At 40.7% G+C, this 24,338-nt stretch overlaps 1 protein-coding gene across 1 annotated transcript in view; it reads left to right on the top strand.

Annotated features, from left to right (window-relative positions):
* The window catches only part of adamts6 (ADAM metallopeptidase with thrombospondin type 1 motif, 6), a 49,178-nt gene that overhangs the window by 10,445 nt on the left and 14,395 nt on the right, over window positions 1-24,338 (top strand). Inside the window, exons 8-18 of the mRNA XM_087791951.1 lie at window positions 242-285; window positions 4,143-4,248; window positions 7,344-7,490; window positions 10,513-10,654; window positions 15,541-15,648; window positions 18,751-18,896; window positions 19,768-19,831; window positions 20,919-21,021; window positions 21,091-21,224; window positions 22,407-22,530; window positions 24,096-24,176. Coding sequence (XP_087648077.1) covers window positions 242-285; window positions 4,143-4,248; window positions 7,344-7,490; window positions 10,513-10,654; window positions 15,541-15,648; window positions 18,751-18,896; window positions 19,768-19,831; window positions 20,919-21,021; window positions 21,091-21,224; window positions 22,407-22,530; window positions 24,096-24,176 — 1,199 coding nt within the window. The remainder of the gene's footprint in view (window positions 1-241; window positions 286-4,142; window positions 4,249-7,343; window positions 7,491-10,512; window positions 10,655-15,540; window positions 15,649-18,750; window positions 18,897-19,767; window positions 19,832-20,918; window positions 21,022-21,090; window positions 21,225-22,406; window positions 22,531-24,095; window positions 24,177-24,338) is intronic.

Genomic DNA, 24,338 nt, shown 5'->3' with positions numbered 1-24,338 from the left:
ATAGGATACCCATCATTCTCGGCTCGATTGTATTGCCTGAGTTTGAGCGACGTTGGCTCAGGAGCAGCAGGAGGAGGGAACCAGGTGTTTTGTGGAGCCCTGGCTGTCATGACTTCATTACGTTCTATTGTTCTGCCATGTTTCAGAGACTGTGATGAAACCTCCCAAGAATGAGTTGGCGGCTGTCCAGTGGAAAATGAAAAGATTTCAATATTCCCTTGTTTTTTTTTGTCTTTTGAAGGTACGACATCTGCACATACAAGAACAAACCCTGTGGTACCTTAGGTGAGTCAACGTCACTTTTGCTTTATTGCTGCTTTTTTTCCCAAAACTTTAGATTTAAGAAAATATGTATTTTGTGATTACAAGATAAATGTTAGGTAAATATATAAAATTAGAAAAATCAATGAATTGAAACATCTGCAACTTGCCTTCCTTTAAAGTGAGTCTATAGAATGAGACTTCCCAATTTTCCCATTGATTGGTAGAACTGCCTTGTTTTAAATGGCTTCAGGTCAATTGTGATCAGTGCACAAATTCTGTACTTTTCAACCCAAATATATGTATCAAAATCTATAGACCACATGCATTAAATTGGAGGGCCATAGAGTATAGTTCAATATTGTTTTCTTAAGCTAATGATTACAGATGTGTTTCAGAGTGAAGTATGCCTTTAGCTCGGCTTATACTCTAAATCTAAATAAACAGTCAATAAAGGCATAAAATTGAAACAAAACAGGACTTTGACGAATCCGACTGAGATATTTCTGCTCTCCACACCGTGATGGTGAACCTGGCTCTTGGGTTAGAGTTGGCGATGCAGGTTCACGGGACTCCACTTCTTCTTTGTTCATTTTGTGAACTCCTCTGAGAGTCTTCCCTCAGACCCCCCTCCTCTAATCTGGAGAGGGAAAGAGGTGTCGGAAAGAGAAGCGGCCCATGGAGGCGAGACGGGTGGTAGAGGAGTTGAAAGGAAAATGACAATTACAGGGAGCAGGAGGGAGATATCGGGAAGGTAGAAAATGGACAAATAATCCCCCGCTCCCCCCACACCCTCCCGGTCTGCCCACCTCTCCACATCTTATCTTTGTAGTGGCCCTGCAGGCACCACAGTATATCTTGGAGGTAATATTGTGACTTCAGGGGAGGTTTGACAGATTGACCGCATTCGTCACATTCCCCCGTCGCTTTAATTGCCCTGGCATCTGCTCGGCTTCCTCGTTGTCGGCCCCCCACTCCCCTCCACCTCTCCCTTCTCTCCTCCCCTTCTCCTGTTGGGGATCATGCTCGGCAGGTCACACTCCTTGGCCTTTGGGGTCGTGGAGTAATCTCAGGGAGGTGGGTAATGCTCAGTCCTACTGAGTGTTGAGAAAACAACTCGCAACACTTGTGTGTGTGTGTGTGTGTTTGCACTCTCTCTCTCTCACACACACATTCTTAAACTAATCGTAGAGTAGCCACCTCCTTCCTTTCCCTCCCTCGCCTCCTCCTTTCTCCACCTTCGGGCTCCCTTGTTGCCTGCAGTGATGGTTTCAGTGGCCTCCTGATTTGCGAGTCCATTCTTGTTAAGCCTGTTAGTGAAGGAGACTTCTTTGGGGACAACTTCAGCCTCTGCTCATCTTCCATCCTACAGAGCCTGTGCTGATATCAAAGTGTCTTAAATATGCTGCTTGACTGATGATCAGTTCAATATTTCTCTGAATGTTTCCAGGAAGTTATATCAAACCCCTATCAAGTACAGGAAAAATTCCTTTCTACGAAATGTATTTTGGTTTTGATGTCAGTCACGTGTATTTATCAACTCTTTTTTATTTTTTCTGGCTCAACAATTCAACAAGCGGACTGAAGGTCATATCCATCCCTTAAACCCCTTTTATCTCACCAAACATCAGCCAGATCTGTAGCCCTTGTGCAGTATGTCCTCTTCTGAAGCAGGGGGCGACGGAAGACGATGCCATGTGTCACGATAAAACAGTAGAAGAAGAGAAATACACCCAAACAAACACTTTTAAGCCACACTTTGATGATGTGCTACTGAGTGAAACCTTTGTGCCAGGTCCATTCTGCGAGCTTTTGAACCTCATTAAACATTTAACGTAACGAATGACAGTCCTACTATAACTTTATTTTTCTTTTTAGACATTTAACAAAGAAAATTACCATTATAATTATCACCTAAATTATATTATTTCAGCAATTTTATATTGATTAAATACTAAATAAATTCATATTTACAAGAATAATGTACTTTATGTAAAGTAAATGTATATACTCCTTTACAATACTTACATGTTTCATGTTATTAAAAGTCATTGTTCATTTAAAAGACTAAAAAAAAGAAGTGGAGACAACGGAAAGACTAAAAATAAATTTATTTGAGTACACAGACAGAATCACATAAAAAAAAGTTTGAAGATGAAAATCTTGTCGAAAGTTCTCAATAAGTCCCACACATGAGTTACACACTCTCACTTCACCAGGGAGGCAAACCTAACACCGTCCTGATCCGCCTCACACCTGTGTTGCTGAGCTGTCATGTGATCTGCTCACCTGTAGATGTAATCTGTGAAGAACGGCCTCCCGTGTCCTGCCATGACCTCCCGGGTTCACTCGAGCTGAGCCGAGCCGCCGCGACACCTGGACTCTGGAAGAGTCTCGAGCACTTTCTGCCGAGCATTTGTTTTTCAATGGAGGGAGTCGTCCGAGTTGGACCGGCAGCCGGTGCTGAGCGATGGGTTTTATATTTCATATTTGGCTTCAGGTCTGGTGCGACGGCTTGTTACATGAAGTGAAATGTACAAATCGGAACAATGTCTAGACACATGTTTGGATTTATTTGATAGCGGTTACCGGAGGAAATGGTTTAGATATCGCGATCGTGCAGAGAACAGACCGATCAACGTGACACTGCTGCTGAAGCCTGGTTAGTCATTCATCGCTAACTATTCATGCCAAGAGTGATGTGTGGACGGACGGCTGTGAAGAGATCCTGGTCAAGTTACAAACATCACCTTCAGGTTCTTATTCCATTTCCATCACCACAGCAAGTCTTCTGCCTTCACCTTTCATTATCCTGTAGACGCACCTTCATGTCCTCATCCATTATGAACTTCATCCATCCATCCGTCCATCCGTCCATCCATCCATCCATCCATCCATCCATCCATCCATCCATCCATCCATCCATCCATCCATCCATCCATCCATCCATCCATCCATCCATCCATCCATCCATCCATCCATCCATCCATCCATCCATCCATCCATCCATCCATCCATCCATCCATCCATCCATCCATCCATCCATCCATCCATCCATCCATCCATCCATCCATCCATCCATCCATCCATCCATCCATCCATCCATCCATCCATCCATCCATCCATCCATCCATCCATCCTTTTGGTTATCTGAGGTCTACAGTCGAGGCAAACTGTACTTTCCATAAAAATTGTCCTTCACCTAAAAATTCTTTAACTTTCCTATTAGATGTCGACTCTCCGGTGTGTCCCGGGTCTGCCCCTGGGCCTCTGCCTAGTTGAACACCCCAACAGGGATGCATCCATGAGACACTCTGACAGTGAGCCTGAGGTTCTACTTTGGGTACCTCTTTATGAAGTTTCTTGTCACTATAAGACTCTTATGCTTTTGTAAATTCTATTTGAGATAGATTTTATTAGAAAGTAATAATTTATGTTGGGAATATACAATTAAATATGCTCTAAAAAGGGTGTTCTGTATGATATTTAAGTCAAATGCCAGTCCCAGTAAATAAACTGCAGACACCTTTTTAATTGGACACAATAGCTCAGTGAGTTTAAAAAAAGAATGAATTTAAATTGTATTACTAACATTTCAAGTTAATATAAGTCAGATTGGTCTGCACTGAGAGATATTTCTGTCAGATTGTGTCTTCATGTGAAAAGCCAACAGGGTTATTGCTGAGCTTTTCAATCAGTCCATCAGTGTGACCTTAAGACTGGTCAGTGTAGGAAATGAGGAAGCATCACAGGGGTGTTCTGCTGAACGTCCAGCTGAGTTGTAAAGATCATATGTGAAGCCTCTGCTTTATGACGGTGACACTGAAGAATGCTGACCTTGTCTTTGTGTCTCTGATCTGTGTGTGTGTGTGTGTGTGTAGGTTTAGCCTCGGTGGCTGGAATGTGCGAGCCGGAGAGGAGCTGCAGCATAAATGAAGACATCGGCCTCGGCTCCGCCTTTACCATCGCGCACGAGATCGGCCACAAGTGAGTTTGGAACGCTGTTGTTTACATTCCTGACTGTGAGAGAAGTAAACAACGCAGATTAGCAGAGCGGAAAGGAAGAGCACCGTCTTTTATGGACTATGAGTCGGCCTCATGTGTTGGTCTTAACAGGTGTTGCATTACAAGTCAAATCATATCCAGGAAATGGACGTTTTGGTCAAGTTGTTCAAATGATTGTTGAAAGTGTATTCTTTCTATTTAATGTCCCATCTGTAAATTCATGTTAAATTATGAAAGCAAGAAATGAGAGTTAACTAATAGCTGCGAATATTGCGATTAGCTAATATGATGAGTTCACAGAGAGGGAGTGAGGGTATGCAAAAGTATTGAAAAAGAAGTTTAGACATAGTTTCATTTATTGTAAAACCTAATAACAAAGGTGCAGTAGTGAGTGTTGGTTATAGTAAATATGTCAAATAGTTGATGTTCAATGCTGTTTAGACTTGTTATAAGTTTGAACCATCTGGGTGTAAAGTTAGAAACTCAAAAACATGCACTTGTAACACATTCTTCTTTATATTATCAAACCATACAATCTACTTAAAACCAATCTACTTGTATATAATTGTCACCAAGAGTTTTAAGGCTAAAATCACTGTATTACCAACAATTCTCATACTGTAATAAGGCCTTGACATAAATAATAATATAGATTAAGTTCTTATGTCAAAGCCTGAGTCCCAATCAGGTGAAGCAAGACATTTGCAAGTAGAAACATTTAATGTTACTATGGTGAACTATAACTGTGCCAGTGTGTAAGATAATATATTAGTTTAATGTAAACTCCAATGAGAGTAAAACTGATGTTGATGAGAGAATTTTGTCAAAGATTACAACTGAAAACACTTAGGATAGATCCGGCTTCCAAGAATGGAAAGACAATAGCTTTACCAACAGCTTTACCACAGCTGTTAATAGATATGAGCCGCTTGTGTGATTGAGTTTGAGACCCCTTCTTAGCATTCACATTCTCATCTTCGATGTTGTACAGTATCATCCCTTTTCTCCAGAAATGAACAAACAAGATTCCTGATATATTTAGTTCAAGTCTCCAGTCTTCGGTGTCCAGTTGCTCACATTATCCATGACCATACATGTTTCTTTCTATTCGAGTTCACAGTTGTAACTGTAGAATTATGCACATCAACCACACTAAGTTGGGTTGAAGGGGAGAAACAGAGACAAAGCATTTTGAAGAGTTTCATTTCCAGGTATTGTATTGCTGAAGCTTTGACAGTAAACTCACCAATCGCACTAACACCTAGACCTAACTAGACTTTTTTACGAGTCTTTTGAGACATTCTTGACACATAAAACATTTATTTTCACCACACGAACATTTGCCCAGATGGAGAAGGAAAGTCAGGTCAAGTAGAGAACTTTCATGAGGTCTTTTCAATGAAGGATGTAACGTGAGATGAACAAACAGGTGGTGAGAAAAGAACTGAACCAAAGATAAAGGTCTCCATTAACCGGAACTCTCAGCTACAGGAGCGGTAGATCTTGACACATCTTTAATGAGTTCCAGAATTGAGCGGGAAAAGCCCCTTTTTTCGCTTAATTTCTTCTACTTAAATCAACTTGATGGCCTTAAAAAACACTTAATGTATGAGTGAAGTCTTCTTGTGAGTCCAGGTCTTCATACTGAGCTCTACTACCACACATTTCCCCGTGTCTCGAGGAATATAAAGCAAAACTAATGATGATGTATTCGTCTACTGGCTCTCTCGGGAGAGTTCAAGGGATGGTGATTTCCTTTATTATGTCTCGTGTCTGCCTCTGTTGTGGGGCGGGTTGTAAAAATAGTCTCCGCTGGTGGAGAACGTAGAACCATAACACGGCGAGGTTTCCACCCGGCTGATTTATTTCCAGAGCAGGCGAAAATGTCATAAACGCCTGCCTTAGACAAACAAGCGGGACGAGGTCGGATTTGTTATATACATCAGAGCTGATTTGTGGTCAGGGGCCGTCGGGAGCCTAATGTGAAAATGTCTCTCCTGCGACTGATAAGCGCTTTTCAAAACGACACCAGCAGGGAAGAGTGGAAATGTCTATTACACACAACCAAATGATGGTATCACACACACAGATGCACATTCTCAAAACATTGGATTGATGGCTATTTGAAACAAAATAATAAATATATACTTAAATAAATCTGATGTTAAGATTAAAAAATAAATTCCCATCTAACCCTAAAGCTTAGCTTCAATAATAGACTAGATTCTCTTAAAAATTGAAGCTATGTCATCCAATATAGACTCAAACTAAAGTTTTAGACAAGAGAGGTGCGTCATCCTCTCATGATGTCTTTTGGAGATGTTTGGAGATGTCTAGTGAGATGTTTAACTGGGAGGAGGCTCTGGGGCAGACCCGGGACACTGTGGAGCAGAGGGCCACATTATATATTGTGCTTACAGTATATGGGGCTGTCAAGCCAGAAGAGGGGCAATAAATAAAAATGAATAAAGTGACATTCTAAAAAAACTTAATTTGACTGTATACTATTTAAATTTCTTACAATTTTTAATTTTCATGAAGACAGTATTCTCCCAGGAGAAATGAAAGTCTTAGCCTCTTTTCAGCTGCCTTCCCTGGCGGTTAAAGCATGTCTATTACAGACTTTACAGTACTTTAGTTTCCGACCTTTTTTTTCTTCTACTGGGCATCTTTGATACACATCCCTTTTCTCCCATTCACAATAATAATAATGCCAGAATTTGTTAAATTAATATAAATGTATCCAAATTAATATATTTCATTATATTAATTATGTTAAAGTATAAGTTAATAAATTCAATTATTTTCTTATCTGAACTTCTAGAGACGCTAATATTGAATTGACTTAGCACAACTTTCAGAGTTGGTTCTCTCTGGTCACTGATTTTCCTCACAACCTGCTCGGACCTGCCAGCCGTGATTGACAGACGAGCATCAAGAGTGGTGATTAGAACTTTTCAGAGCTCCAGACAGGGTTTGACCTCTGACCCCAGCAGCTCTGCCTCACACAGCTGTTTCAGAGAAGCAACTTTACAGCCGGTCTCAGCTCCATTCTGACTCCATTCATCTTGTCGCAGCTTCGGCATGAACCACGACGGCATCGGGAACTCGTGCGGCACCAAAGGCCACGAGACCGCCAAGCTGATGGCGGCGCACATCACCGCCAACACCAACCCGTTCTCCTGGTCGGCCTGCAGCAAAGACTACATCACCAGCTTTCTCGAGTAAGTGGATGTTCCCTGAGGGAAATCTGTGTGTGTGTGTGTGTGTGTGTACAATACTAGTGCCAGCCCTTGTGGTGACCCGCTCAGCAATCACCCTCCACCATTTCATCACACACAGTCCTGCCAAACCTCCTCGTGGCCGAGCAGAATAACTGCTCCGCCTCCTCGTGCCACAGAAGCTAGCGGCGAGGTCATGTGCCGCCGGCGCTCGCTTAGGCCTGACATCATTAAGAGACAAACGTGCGTCTGTTACAACAAAAAACAACATTTATGAAATCAAGACTTCAAATCTAATAAAACCACATTTCATTTATTTTCAATTGCCTGAAAACTTTATTAATTTTATTTTTCCTAAAAAGCCAGTGTTTTTCTCGCTGCTTGATATATGTTTCACTTTCTGTCTATCTCTTTGTATGTTTTTATTTCTTGTTAGTAGGCAGTTAACCGATGATTACTTTTTATTCAATTAAATCTTTTACTCAACATTTGTTATTTTTATTCAAAGTTGTCATTACTCTTACTTCTGATATATATATTTTATTTTATTATTGTAAGATTTTTCTGTTTATTTATTTTCATTTTAAGGATTTCTGTCGATTTCAAATTTAGTTTAGTTCACTTTTTTTCCGTTACAACTAATTTTCTTTGTTGAAAAGTAAAAATGTTGTTTTTTGTCAACAGAATTTAATTCTCGATATTAATATTTAACAATATTACCTTTTCTCACAAGTTTACCTAAATTAAACTTTAATTTCCAAAGAAACATTTGGTAAAAAACTGACCAGCTGGTTGCTAACAGTTAGCATCATTATCATGGAAAGTGCAGAAAAAAAAAAAAAGTGAATCTGAACTGTTTGGGTTCGTAGAAGGAAGCGAGCTCCTTGTGAAAGTTGTGCAGTGGCTACGAGGCTGAAACTAGATAATAGCGGCCGCGGTTGTCAGAAGACGTTTCCGGCTGAAAGCTGCCGGAGCAGGATTAGCAGCGGCACTTGTGACAGAGACGGCGGTGGGACACGCCAAGTTCTTCCCGATGGACACAAAGAGCCGCTTCTCTGCCCTCCGTCTGTGGCAGGACCGCCTCTCCTCCGTGCAGAACCGAGTGCCGCTCGGCTTCCATTACGCCTCATCTCGGCAGCTCTTTCTTCCCATTGATCGCTCTCTTACAAAAGGGTTCTGTCCACAAACTCCAATTATGTCCCCTCTGTCTCCGGCTGAATCAGAGTTTTGGATATCACTCAAGCCTCCCGCTGCCAAGTAAACAACTGTCACTTTGGCCTCCATTCTATCTCGTTTCTCGTTGAACGCACTGACCGGTTCAGTCAAAGTTTATCCCCCCCGAGTCGGATGTTAAAACATCAATAGACAAACACGGTTCCGAGAATTTGATATTGTTAAATGATAATGACCAGCGTCTGGGATTCTATTAGTTTCCATTTGAAGCCTGCGAAACGTTAATGGCTTCTTCCTTATTTGTTTTGTAATGCTCTCAAACGAATACATACAGATGAGTTCATGTTGAGTCTAGAAGTCTCGTCCAGCTCAAATATTCATGCGATGAGTTTCCACCGCTCAGCCCTCGGGTCGCAGGGGCAGCGGAGATAGTGTCGTCATCTGTTAGATGGAATTGCTGTACTTCCCCCCCCTCGATTGGACTTTAATTTATTTATTTAGACGGTCAAAAACCCACAGTTATTAGTGTTGCTTGAGTGAAATCTACTCAAGCCTATTGAACTCCTCTTCTCGAGTGCAAGTTCATCTCAAAGAAGCAGGAACGTCTGTTTGCTCTGCTCTTCTGGCCTGTGTGTAGTTTCGGGTCAGTTCTACGTCACTGTTGTCATCGGTCCCACTTTTTCCTTTCGAGGGATGAGAAGCATTCCAGCGCCTCAGTAGCTGCCACAGCTGGAAAGAACACGGCGTTATAGTAAATAGTAGTATTCCGTGTTCTGTCTGGAAGCGGACGGAAAGTGAAATCGATGTTTCCTCCTAATCCAGCAGGTCCAGAACGTAAACACAGACTAACTAGAGTGACTTTGTCGGCTTCGTTTAAAGCTCTCAAACCCACTGTTTTTTTTGTCTGCACATATTTCTATCAGACAAAGCAGACTAAACACAGTGCAGGGCTCGGGACACATGACCTCCAGCTCACTCCAGAGTTTTCCTGCCCCGTCACTCGGCTGCTTCACGGGGAGCCAGCGAGGTGACGGATGGAGCAAACCTGGAATAGTAGTTATGTTAGTGCAGAACAATGAGAGCCAGGCTGATGAATTCTAGTGTCCCTTACTGATGCTGTTGGAGATTTTAATAAAAGTGTTCATGTATGTGTCTGATGACGCTCAATGTAAAACCTATTTTTATTTGTGCAAATGCTAAGAGAAAAATATATTTTTTAAATATAGGTTAGTAGTGAAGTCTAGAATGACACATTCAACAATAGCTATTCATTCAAAACAATTATTTATATACCTTTTTAAACAAGGCAGCAAATTAAAATGAAAAATTGAAATTGGTCTTAAAATATATCTTTTTTCTTTCAAACACTATTTTCAGGATGAAAATTAAAGATTAAATAATAACCAGAGGAGTCTTCTCATTCTATGATGTTTGCTAAAGATGTTTGGTGTGAGTCTAGAGGTTCACATCATCACATGGTGTTCTGTCCAGATAGTGATGAGACTGTCTCCAGTTTGACTTTAACATCTTATTTAATTTACAACTTTATTGACACAATACACAATTCGATTGTTTTTTATCAGACACTTAATTAAAGTCAACTTCATGAATAATAATTTAACAGTACATCCGGGCATCCATTGCCTGACTTGTAAAGAAGCAGAAGAGAAGGTCCACAGGGTTGTAGGAGTGACGCGGAGAGTGTTTATGCTAGCAGGCCGTGATGAGGAGGTGTTGATGTGTCACCTCAACATGAGTCAGCCATCCAGGTCCTACAGAGAGGCTGTGATCACACCAGAAAAGGTTCCTCTGTGCAAGAAACAATTCTATTGTAGGTTTGTGTTTCTGACAGCTCAGGTCGGGGGACGTGTCTGGACAATGAACCTCTGAAACGAGACTTCCTGTACCCAACAGTGGCCCCGGGGCAGGTGTACGACGCCGACGAGCAGTGTCGCTTCCAGTACGGAGCCTCGTCACGCCAGTGCAAGTACGGGGTAAGTAACCGGCAACTCTTTTGCTTCCTCAACTCGTCGCTCATCCCTTTCGCATCAACCGGTCCCCCTGTCTCACGAGAATTCAGGCTTTTTTTAAATTCTGTGTTGACAGAAATGTTCAATCCAATTTAGTTTCTACGTTTGGTGGCGGTAAGTAGGTCATGTGACTTAATGACCTAAGCACAGATGTTAACAAACACGGCAGTGAAGTCACATCAGAGAAGATTAGAGACATTTGTGGTTAGTTTTGAAGAAGAAGAACGTTCAAGACTTGATGACTGGCACTGAAAGGTAAAATACAAATGTTGAGTCCCTTTAAAACAAGTACATTTAATGGTTTACTGGTTTAAGAAATAGCGCGATTGAAAAAATAACTGAAAACATTTCCATTATAAAGCTAAATCATGAAGTGCTTAAAAATGTGCAGGAACAGGGAAGAACTTACTGAGAAGGTAGCAACAGAATGAGCTGAGGTGTGTTTACCTCTGGCCAGTAATCTCAGGTTCTCCTCAGGTGGATGCCTTTGTGGGTCAGAGCAAATTGGTTTAGTCAGCTGGCAGAAAACTAAACCCGAGCACATGCAGTAGTGTCCTCGGCCACTCCAGCAGTGAGAATAGAAACAACCGGAAGAGTCAAAAAGGTCAGTGACAACAACAGGAGGATCAGGAGAAGCTAAAGATGAAGGACAGAAAAACAGCCACTACTGCAGGCCTAAGCGAGCGCCGGCGGCACATGACCTCGCCACTAGCTTCTGCAGTCTTTTGATGTCTTAGTGATTGTAAAACACTTATTAGATATATTTTTCATATTCTTTTTTAAATATCCTGGAGCAAGCCACAGTCATGAAGCACGCAGTAATCTCTAGCAGTCGTTTTCTTTAATGAAAGTGCAACAGTAGACCTCAGTAATGATGCACTAATAAACCAACAGCAGTAACTCCAGAAACAGACTCCAGTAAAAAAATATATTATAAATTCCACCTTTAATATCCAGTAATTATTTCAGGTAATGATCCTTCAGTATTAACTCCTGTTATAAACTCCCCGACCTGAGTTATGATCTCAAGGATTTCTGTTAAAACAACACATTTCTAAAAGTATAAAGGTAGAAAACCTGAGGAAAGAAGTGTTTTTTGGGTAAAATTATTTTTGCTACATATTTCTCATGGGTCGTCCTGTTTGGCCCACTGGTCTAATAAAGTGTATTCTCTTGAAAGTATCACTGCTGTTTCACTGCCCATCAAAAGGAAACCAAACCACTCTGGCAAAGGCCTATGACTCCCTGTTAAATTCTCACCAGCACACTTTTGGGACCTGACCTACCAGTTGAGAACCACTTTTAAATCCAAGAAATACAATTTAAAATACTATCTAAGGATTAACTACAGTAATCTACCCAGGATTATTACTTCCAAGTTTTTAACTAAAGAAATAAGCTTCATTAATAATCTCAATCTTCCGATTTATACTTGGTTACTTTCATATACTTCTGTACACAGTATGGATTTTACCCTCTGAGAATGGACTCACATAATCTCAGATACTAATTATACACTAACTCTAAATAATCTTATTCAATTTAAAAATGAAAAAATACATCATGTCCAGGGATGACCTTCAACTCTTAAAGCTTTTTTGCTTTCAAAGTTCGCTATATTGCTTGACACCTCGAATGCAGCCTATGTATTAGATATTTTAACCAAATAAAAAAGTTTGAGTCAATCATTTTAAGCAGCCTGTTCTAAATTATCCCAAACAGAGGGTTTTTTACATTTAAATGGCCACTGTTATAGTGTTTTGTAGAAAATTACCCCCACCTTTAAAGTCGTTTCTTTCCAATCAAATTGAGCTGGCATCTTTTTAAGACAAACTGCTCTCAACAAACAGAACCTTGACTCTGGTCCATTCTTGAGACACGGAATCAAGACAAAGATAATAAAACACTTCTCTGCTCAGACCATTTCAAAACAGCATCTCTGGAGTTTCGAACAATAAAGCAGCGTTGTTCTCCATCACGTAAATATTTGAGAAGGCGACACAAAACAGGAGAGAGATTAGCTGAGATCACAGTTATTGCATGTCACTGAAAGAAAGCTCTGACAGCAGATTAAACCCGGGGCCCGAGTCCAGGCCTGTTATTTTGGCTCTTAAGCTGGTAATTGTGGTTTTCAGATCAGCATGAAAGACAAACATTTATGAGTTCCAGCTCAGCTCCGCCGAACGTTTTGATCCGACTGGCAGATCTGTTTCAAACAACTCCGACTGCTGATGTTTACTCGCTTGGAACCCATTAAATATCAGACTGAAGTCATTGGGTTTTGGGGAATAAGGAACAATATTAGACTGAGAGAAGGGACTTACCAACACTAACCTTACTGTATTCACCGTGCAGTGCTTTATCAATAGTAATATAGCTCAAGTTAGTGCTGCTGGTGACTTCATATTGCTGACATCTCCGTGTTTATGCAACAGCTAAAAAAAATCCCATTCTATAAATTAGTGTCACACAATAGCTGGATCAATCGTTCGGTTTGGTAAATAAATAAAGTTTGTCATTAGGGAAAATTTACCAATAAAATACAAAAGGATGAATTAAAATAGTGGGGAAAAGTTGAATGTAAAGAAAAAAAAAAGGGAAAAAGGAAAATATAATTTAAATTGGGACCCCTTATTGAATGTGAAAGCAAATTGGAAAAGAGACGCTAGAGAGTTTAGGGTAATAACAATTGTAACAATAATAATTCCGAAGTTCTACCAGGCTTGTGAGTTACTGAGATACATGTACAATCTGAAGCAGGTGCGAATGGAAAATTTAAACCACTTCGAAGTCAAATCACTACAAAGTTTGAAACAATGACTAGTCTGTCCACAAGCAAACATAAAAAAAACGTTATGTTAACGTCCGTTATAAAATAATATTTAAGAATTCAGGAGTAGCTCAAGCAAATTCAGCAGCTCGAAGGTTTGCCAATGTGTTGAGTTCTCACGCATCAGTTTACAGCTCAGAATTCAGGGGTCACAGGCAGCTGGGACCTCGGATGTACTCACATAAAAGTGTAGTAATTCACTTACGATGGTCCTCCTCACCTCAACCCGTCAAGTTTAATGATCTCAACCTTGCAAAAGTTCAAGGTTCCCTTAATTCGACCGGATTGAGGAAGTTTAAAAGCAAATCTAGATTGATGTCAGTATTACGGATCCTCTGAACTCTTTAATCGGCAGTTTGTCTGCTCTCTGTGTAAATCAGTCAGACTCGTATCTACCTAAGTCGTTGCCCAAGCGTTGACCTTTCTAGCCGGGCTGGGAAGGGCATGGCAGCATATTGAAGCCAGCTGGACAGAGAGAGGTTCCCGCAACCAGAGTGGCAATTTTTGCTGCTTCATTGAATCCAGAATTACTCAGAGGGCTGTAGTGTCGAGGCACATTGACTGACCTCCAGGGTCAGGATCAATGTGCAGCGTCATAACTCTTCTTTGCGATCATCTTACAAACACATTTGTCCAGTAAAATGCTTTGAAGTTAAGAGGCTAGGAAGCCCTGTTGGCTTTTAACATGAGATCTAATGCACCGTGACAAAGAGCTGTTGCGAAACATGTTCACTCTGAGGCTAAATGCATTTACGGCGACTATATTTTTTGCTTTGGCATCCACCTGAGAATTGTTAGGAGCCACAATAAAGTCCAGATGAATCTGCGTTATATAATAAGTTAACTTTATTAGTGATCACTGTCTTAATCTGGTTTGTCGATAATTGAACAACATACTGTTACAGTACATTAGGTCCTGTTACTACTGACTTATTAAGATGAAGAGATTACACTTGACCATAACTCCTCAAAGAGTTAGAAAATTAAAACTATTAAATATCTAAAAGACTAAGAACAAGGTGATTGAGCTTAGACTTACAATTTCAGTATCACCTGCCACGTCTGCAAACACAGACCAGTTTCACCTGCACAAAGAGTAAAATGGGCTTAAGAAAGCCAATGCAAAGCGAAGTGTATGACATGGGCGTGTTTACTGATGAAAATAAACCTATTCTACAGAAGCAGCAGCATTGTTATCACAGAGTGGGAACGAGACAAAGAGATCACAATGTTAGAAAAAAGACTTTGGAGCGGGTTGTGATTATAAGGTTAGAAAGTTTGTTAGTTTTTTGTTAGAAAAAAGCAATTGTTCATTGTGTTTCACATTTTCACATGTGGATCTCAATCAAAACCCATCATGAAGAAATATTAGCTAAGTTTCATTTATGCAATGTTACAACATCAGCTACAAACACCTGGACAATGACTTTCCAACAAGTCAAGGAAAAAAGTCAGAGACCGAAATGTGTTACTGTTAATATGTCAAATTGGTCACCTCACGTTGAATATTTGTGTCAAAATATAAAACTAGCCAGCAGTAGGAGTAAAATGTTGGTCCGATGCACAACAACGTTTTGTTTCGTCTGAATCTTTAATTTGATGATTGATGGAGCAAGTGATGTGTCTTAAAGGAGATGAGTCCAGTGAGTTTTCCCAACATCTATATCTGAGATTTAAATGAATGAGTAATGAGGATAGTATGAAGACGTGTTTATCCAGACGTCTCAGTCAGAGGAGAGACATTTTTCAGGCCCACGCGAGGTCTTTATCTAAGACCTGGGAGGCCGACTCCTCATTCCTGATCTCCCCAAAGAAGCCGAGCTGATGTCACGATGCTGCGTGAGTTCGTCATGTCGTTGATCCAGCTGACTCTTCATTCCTCACTCACTAAACTGGCCCTCAATGACCTTTCAAATGTTGTCTGATCCAAAGCATGTGGCTGAATCACACGTCTTGCTATTCAGGATTCAGCTGCCAAATGGATTTTTTCTGACCAACTTGCTTTTGCCGTCTTTCCTAGGAAGTTTGTAGAGAGCTCTGGTGCCTTAGCAAAAGCAACCGCTGTGTCACCAACAGTATTCCTGCCGCAGAGGGAACCCTATGCCAGACTGGCAGTATCGAGAAAGGGGTAAGTACCTTGGTCTTTCTGCCAATATCTCCTTTTACCTTAATCCATTTAAGGTATTGTCGATGAGAGAGCATGCAATGAAGATGAATAAATCATGAGTTAAGAGCTGAGCCAAAGGCAAAGCTCCTGAGGAATGATTAGATAAATGGTTATGCTACAATCATGTTAACTACTCGAGTTAGAGTTGGGTATCTTGGCTTTCTAAGAAAAATGATTCAGCAAGTCTCAAAGTAGTGACAGAATCTAGTTGAGTTATTTTGTTGGCATGCCTGCCAGTCTTTGGATTACCTTAGGGAAAACCTTAGTAGTGTCCTCCAATGGCTTGACTAGGGTAGGCAGAGAAATGTCTTTGGTTAGGGAAGATGATGTTGATTCTGCCTCTGAAGGACCACAATCATTACCTTTAAGCGTTGGTTGATGGTCACTTTTCCATTTCATTCTCAACTTTGTCCTTGAAGTGGTTTTTAACTTTTTCAAGTTCAAGATTCAACCATTGGATACTGTTCAGTGTGATTTTCAACCACAACCACTTTTCCTTCATTGCTTTTTGGCATCACCTTTGCTAGGATGCCACGCCAAAATATTTTTACCTAACCTACCTTCCTGTCTTACTTGCTGCTTTTCCTTGTCTCTTTTAATCCCTGGTTGTAATAAAACGACTACATTTTATTTCCAAAGCATGGTCTTACCAAAATGTGTTTCACCAAAGCGCAGCGTCCTATTGCTAAGCCAGACGCTAAGACGTTCCCCAGTGTGTATCTCAAACATCCCAAAGGTGGCTTGTTGCCTAGCTAAAGTTGAAAGCTTGATATTGACAAGTCCATAGGCCGATAGCTTGGCATAGCCACTGCTAATAGTTGAACCGAGGAGTCCTTCTCTCTAAATCATTCCTTGCGGAACTACTTGAAACTAGGACTTGTTAACGGCTTGTGTCGATGTTTCATGTCCTCAGACTTGGTGGTCAAGTCATTCAAGGTTTTCAAAAACTCTCAGTCTGGCTCTGGCTTAAGATGAGTCGACAAAATTAGCTCAGAAGCTCAGCCCTGCTTATGAACGGGTGACACTGCCTTTCACACACAGGGACCGGCTGTAGGTTTGCTGTGCTGTCCAGGTTAGTGGAGACAGTAGTAACATGGATTATTGAAACTATTGTAGCGGGACAGTCCGCGGCCCAAAAGAGAAGAATAGAAGCGTGTCACAAGCTGCCACTGCTTATTAACGTTAGCTGACTGGAGCCTTTGAGGGCCGGGGCCCATGGACTGAGTTGCGGACAACACAGGGGGGCCCAGATTGATCCTGGGGGGCTTTGGTGAAGCTTTAGGAGAGCCGTTGGCGTACGCTGTCTGGGGGGACAGCTTCAAAGGAATATGGACGTCAGCCAAATTTCAGCCTGCGTGTAACAGAGAGGTTTTCGCTGCTTGGGTCCTTTCGTGTTCGCTGTGCAAATCTGGCTTCAGCTTCCCGCGCTAATCTGGTTTAGAGAGCGTCTCAGGACGGAGTGGAGTCCTTGACCGCCCCCGGTGTCTCCGAGTTCTTAACCCACTGACACAGTTGGAGAGACAAAGGGCCGTCACTGATCCCCTCGTCTCTGAAGGGCTTAGCTCTGGGCTTAGCGCTCCCCTGAAACAACGGGCTCGCTCCCGAGTCCAGCTCAGCGTCCAGTAACGCAGGTACCAGATGAGCTCTGTGGTCCAGATGTGCTGCAGCCAGTTCTCACTTCAGTGCTTCATTTGGTCTGTCCACGACTGAAAACATTTGAAGAATACCTTGACATATATCGGTTCTGTTTGCGGCTTCAAACGGACATCTTCTTCTACCATCACTACTACTGCGTCTAATACTACCTCTAGTTGTGCTAAAGAGATACTTCTACCAGTTCGAAGGTCACCACGCCTTCTATGAAGAATACTGCAACCACTACTGTTACATCTTCATCTTCTACTTCTAATACTAATTACTATACTACTATACTAATACTATTATGACACTTACATTATCTACAACTACTACTACTGCTTTGATTTTTTTCGACTGATTAATATTTACTTATATATTCTCCTCCTTTCACGTCCTGTCTGGATTGGGAACCGTGTAATTCATCCAGACATTCTTCTCTCTGAATGTGTTTGTAGTCGATAGTTCATCTATCGATCTATGATTTCAAATCTTTGATACTTGTGTTTCTACTCTTTCTCATTTTAAACAATCTAAAGCACAAAGGTGAAAGGTCAACTTTACCTGTCGCATCTAAATTCAAACCAATTGAGTAGTATTTTATCATCTCGAGCTCACCTCAGATTTATTTTGTTATTATTATTATTATTATCATTATTCTACTCTAACTAATACACTGTACATACTTCTACAACTGGTGCTGCTTTCATGAACAACTTCGACATCTACTGTGATTTATTGGCCAGTTGGTTTTTCCAAGTTTCACCAATAGCTATACTGCTAACACCCCCAATTTCCACAGCAATTACTTCTATTATAACTTCTAGTAACTTTCAACAATGAGTACTTTCTGACTGCTACCTATTAACTTCTTGAGTGATGTCATCGGTCTGTGATGTCACTTACTGTAGAAATAACAAAAAGAAAGTGGACCGAGGTGGAACGTAAAGGAATTACAGACGTAATTTATGATTTTTAGTTAAGAAAGGTAACTTTTACTATTTACTATCAAGAGCTTTATTTAAATCATGATATGATTAAAACCTGGTTAAAATGTATGAATAAATATAAACACGATGATTCTATCTAGGATTTTATTTTTGGATTTTCTTTGAAAAGTGTCCACTGAAAGGTTTATTATTCACAATTACATTTGGTATTATGATCCACAACTGTTACTACAAAGTCTAGTACTTCATTGCGGTACTGTCTTCATGTAGACACAGTGTTGGCAACAACACTTGACTCGATGATGAATCTTCCTAACAACCAGTTCCTCCTGAACAACAATGAGGGACTCATCCATAAGTGCAGCTGAGAGACGAGTCGAGGGGTGAAATAACAGATCCGGGGTGCAATGATAGCATGAGCAGTAGAGTAATCACATGTTGCAGAGTCTGTCATTGAACAATGTGTGTCTCTGGACAGTGGTGCTTCCAGGGGGAGTGCGTGTCATTCGGGACGTGGCCTCAGAGCGTGGACGGAGGATGGGGGCCGTGGTCGTCGTGGGGCGAGTGCAGCCGGACCTGCGGGGGCGGCGTCTCGTCCTCCATGAGGCACTGTGACAGCCCAGCGTAAGTAGGCAAAGTAAGCCACAACCAGCTGAACACACACACCCAGGTCCTGCCCACAGGTGTGTGTCTGAGTGTGGACGTGTGTGTGTGTGTCTGTGTGTGTTTCTGTGTTTCTCACAAGTCAAACTTGGAGTCAGATCTGAACCTGGTCTTTTGGGGACACACTGAGTCGGTCGGTGCTAAAACACACTAACAATAATGCTAGTAATACTACAAGTAGTACTGCAAAGCTCCTTAGAATACTTTTACTGCTTTTATTTAAACATTCAGAGTTCATATTATTACTGTGATGCCACTAGAAACAAATCTGAAGTTTGTAAGTAGTCAGCTAATAGAAAAAGTAATTTTGCACCAACTACTTGAAATACTTCCTAAGGTTACAGTTAATCTTTCTTATCTTTTATTCAACGTGTTTATGTTTTAAGTGTTGTTATTTATACTTAAACCTATTCTGGGTACAATTGCAGATACTACTAAAACTTGTGTAATAGTTCCACTTAATTTTTTTTTTCAACAGAAATGTTTAATGTAATGTAAAGTTACTTCTTATACTTAATAATAATAATAATAATAATAATAGTTATATTCTTACCGTGACTTAACTCCTGCTGATACATTTGTAGTTTTCAACACTGATACTTCACCTCCAAAAGTAATACACACCTAAAAATTGTAGTACTGCTACTTCAACAATGAGTGATTTAGAGTCCACTGATTCATGTTTAACTGTTGAGTGCCCTTGAGCAAGACATTCTCTTGTGCAATGTTTTGAAATTCACTTCTGCTCTTTCATGTTTCTCTCTCTGACAAAAATGACGATTCAGCAGAAGTCTTATCTGATGAGAGTCTTATCTGGTCCTCTGTCTTTCAGACCTTCTGGTGGAGGGAAGTACTGTCTCGGAGAACGCAAGCGCTACAGATCCTGCAACACTGATGTGAGTTTGATTCTTTCTCTGCTCAATGTGATGTGCAGCGAAACAGAGTGACATTCTGAGGCGTGAAATGAGGATTGAAGTTGGAAGGTTGTTAGTTCTCTGCTTGGATGAGAATACAATGTGAATCAAACAGTCTTGTCCTAGTGGCAGATACATCTTCATCATCGTCATTATCTTCACAACCGGCTGTATCATCAACATCATCAACATCATCATCATCTTCATCGTCATCATCATCATCATCATCATCATCATCATCATCATCATCATCATCTTCATCGTCATCGTCATTATCATCTTCATCGTCATAATAATCATCATCATCATCATCATCATCATCATCTTCATCATCATCTTCATCGTCATCGTCATTATCATGGTCATGGTCATGGTCATGGTCATCATCACCAAGACCATCATTACCATCTTTCATCATGACCTGCTTCTTCATCTTAATCATGACCAGCATTATCTTCATCATCAACATCATTATAATCAACAACATCTTCATCATCACCATGAATATCATCATGATTATCTTCATCATCTTAATCATGTCCAGCATTATCCTCATCTTCAATATCATCTTCATGATTATGATCATCATCTTCATCATCACAACCATGATTATCACCATCTTTGCTGCCCCAACGATTCAAACAAAAATGAGGTTGACACATTTATGGACAGCAAACAAAACAAAGAACAAACTCAAATCAAACAATAAATGTGTAAAAACAATAATAAACTCAGACATTCATCAGAATACTGGATCTTTGATCTTAACATTATGACCACCTTAACACATTAACTCAAGCCTCCTCTGAGTGATGGGCTGCAGTTTCCTGACACACACAAGTGGTCATGAAAGTGTCTCTGCCTCATCTTTACTTCATCTGAAATACGACTTTGACCTGCAGGCTTTTATTTGTCTTTAGGGAGTAGGTTTACGGGGGTTTCCAGGGACCTTTTCACAGCAGTAAAGTTGGCAGCGAACAGTGTTCTAGATCGTGCTGACCAGAATGATCTGTGCAGCTTTACTTCCCTTGCTTCTCCCTCTCCTAACTGACTTGGTTTGTGGTCTCAGGGCTGCTCTGAAGGGTCACGTGACTTTCGGGAGAAGCAGTGCGCCGATTTCGACAACATGCCTTTTCGTGGAAAATACTACAACTGGAAGCCGTACACCGGTGGTGCGTTCAGGAGCGTCGATGTCTTCTCTGTGGAAGTACATGGAGGTCGTCATGTGTTTGTGCTCACAGGTGGAGTCAAGCCTTGTGCCCTCAACTGTCTGGCTGAAGGTTACAACTTCTACACGGAGCGCACGCCCGCCGTCATCGACGGGACGCGCTGTAACGCCGACTCTCTGGACATTTGCATCAACGGAGAGTGTAAGGTGAGACCCGCTGTGACCTTTGGCCATTAATCCATGTCATGTCAGCGACAAGTTTTTTAAACCTTTAAAAAGTTTTCTCTATGACTGTTTTTCTATGTTTTAATTCATTGACAATACTCCTTTTAAAGTGTTTTTCCATGCCATTTAAAAAAAAAATTCTAACCTCAACTAGTCATTTCTGTCATACAGTTAATCCCAAATTGTTGTTTGTTTATTTTATTATTATTTGACCCTATTTTATTATTCCAACAATTACTTTAACAATGTTGCAAATTATTTAAAGCTACATTTGATATATTTTTCAATAAGGGTCATTTTTAAATATGAACCTTTTGATAGTTTTTCATTTTTAGTTATACAAATATAAACTAAACTAAACTAAAAGAATGATGATAGATATCTATAGAAAATAAGATTTTCTTCGATGGTTAAGATTTTTATTTTGAACATATACTGCATGTAAAAGTTAAACATAAATGAATAAAAATCAAGTAAGAATACAGTATATTAATGATGAGCACATACACATGTCTCATTTTTCCTGGCAGAAGTGGGCTCCCCTCGTATCTCAGCAGGAAGTTATTGCTCACCAACACAATATATTCATGGCAGAAACAAATGCTGACCCAGAAACACTTGTGAAAGTGGTACGAGCAGAAGCTCCTGCCATTCTTCCAAAGGAACAATCCAGCCGCCGAGTTTCTGATTGTGATCGCCAACTTCAGCGGAGTCTCTTATCGGGCCGCCACAGCTTCATAGAGGACAAATAAAACAATCTTTGTTTTGGATTCGATCATGGTGGTGTGCTCGTTCTGAAGAGGGAAAGCAGCAGATTTGTGCGCTCGTAAAAGACGCAGTCAGCAGTTATTTGCAGTTTGTTGCTGACAGAGACGTAGTTTCAACAATATAACATTGTGAGACGTCATCATGACTTTTATATCAATTCAAGAAGCAATAAACCTCAACATCTTCCAGAAACACACAAGAAAAACTTCTATTGTTGAGTTGGATTTTGTTGTGTTCTGATTGTTTCGATGCTCATGCACCCAGCGTTAGCATGTAGAAATAACATGTTCAATTAAAGGTCTCCAGTCCAGTTGTATGGCAGTAATAGTAAAATGTATTTTAGGGATAAATCTCTACCATTCTTTTCATATTTTAATTGCACTTTTTGTTTCTCAGCACGTTGGTTGCGACAACATCCTGGGATCTGATGCCAAGGAGGATCGGTGTCGAGTGTGTGGCGGCGACGGCAGCACGTGTGAAGCCACCCAGGGACTTTTCAATGAGTCGCTGCCCAGAGGAGGTGAGCTCCCTGGAAAAACCCTTGTCGTTTTCCCTGTTAACTGATGTTGATCTATTAACAATACTACACAACATGCGTCGGTATACGCTAGCGATGGGCCGATGAGGTCTCATGAAACAGTTTGGAGGTGAAGCCACTGTGTCATGAAACAGTGTCTTCATTTTAAAAGGCCACTAGATGTCACTCTCTGCTTTAAAATCTTTGGCTCTGATCTACTAAGTCAATGAAACCTCATCATTTTCAAACCTAGACTGCCATCTAGTGGCCTTTCAAAGGAAAGACACTGTTTCATGACACAGTGACTTCACTATGAAACTGTTTCATGAGGCCTCATTGACTCATCTTTATCGTTTTCCTTGGTAACTGACATTGAAGTGTTAACAATACTACACAACATGCGTCGGTATACGCAGAACTGTAGTTTGTGATGGACAAGTCATGTCCGAAATCAAGATTTTGGTAAAAACAGTTAAAAAGGATACAAGTACATTCCAAAACTTTTCCATTTTCCATTTTCCATTCCAAAACACAAACATTTTCTCAACTTCTCAACAAGATGATGGGAAAAAATAGAGAATAAAAAAGCAGAATGTTCAACAGTTATGAAAATATTGAAGAAAATAAGAAACATGTAGTGAGAAAAAATAATAATCACAAAACATGATTTCAAACTCAAAAAACAAGGTAAGGGAATTAAAAGAAGAAAAAAAGAATCACTAGTTACAAAAAAAGAAAGAATAGTACTAATAAATAATGTTTTTTTTTCAAATTTGCTTGAAAAAAATAAGGGAAGGAGGAGTCTAATGTTGCAAAGAAATCTGGCCAAAAACACCAAATTCTCTAAGAGAAAAATACTATCAATGTGAAAAGAAAAAATCATGTGGGTTTGACAGTAGCATTGTTGTTGTTTTTTTTAATTTACAAAAGTTTCAATCATGACATAAATCTAGACTAGTGATGTCATTTGAAAGTCATATTTTGGTGATGCAAATTATGTCAAAGGTCACAAAAAGGACTTCAGGAAGTTTATTTGGAACTAGAAAAGCTGCTGTGAGGACAATAGCGAGTTCATATGGATAAATCAGAGCGTATAGAGCCGAGCCTGTTTATAAAGGGTCACAATCGCTCCTGGTGCTCCACATTCTATGAAGTGTCCTCCTTCTGCGTTCGATATCTGGCTTTTGTCAGGCTGGTTCTCCTGAGCCGTGACGCGCGACTCTTCCTCCGCCGCAGCTGGAAGGAGTCTTTGACGAGTTTAAAGCGCAGCGTCACTGCAATATAGAATAAAATATGACACACTGATTACACCGCAGAGAGGGAACAAATCAGAAGTCTGGCTGTTGGCGGCAGCCTGAGGTCGTCCATACGAGCCTCGCGGAGGGAAAACATATTTCTCCTTCTATGGTATGACTCGTAAACCAGCTAAAAATACTGAGTCTGCATGTGTGACTGGTTTGGTCCTCCTGTGGCTCTGCTCTGTCCTTTTTGGGTGATTTGGATGTTGGCCTATAGGTACCGTCGGTAGGTACTGCAGCATTAAAACAGCTTCTTTTCTCCTCCTGCAGGATACATGGAGGTGGTCCAGATCCCCAAAGGCTCCGTTCACATCCAGATCAAGGAGACGGCCATCTCCAAGAACTACATCGGTGAGACATGATCACTTGTGAAGGCCAACATGCTGACGTGGCTGTGAAACAATCACACAAGTCCAGATACAGAAACAGAAGAAGATGAAAACAGTCCAGGTGTTCACAACTCTGAGGTCTGATCCAGAGAGTCTTGGCTCTGCTCGTCCAAAAGACACCCTG

Source organism: Callionymus lyra, chromosome 5, assembly GCF_982586985.1.
Source record: "Callionymus lyra chromosome 5, fCalLyr1.hap1.1, whole genome shotgun sequence".
Classification (NCBI taxonomy): Eukaryota; Metazoa; Chordata; class Actinopteri; order Syngnathiformes; family Callionymidae; genus Callionymus; species Callionymus lyra.
This window is presented reverse-complemented; position numbering and strand designations above follow the sequence as displayed.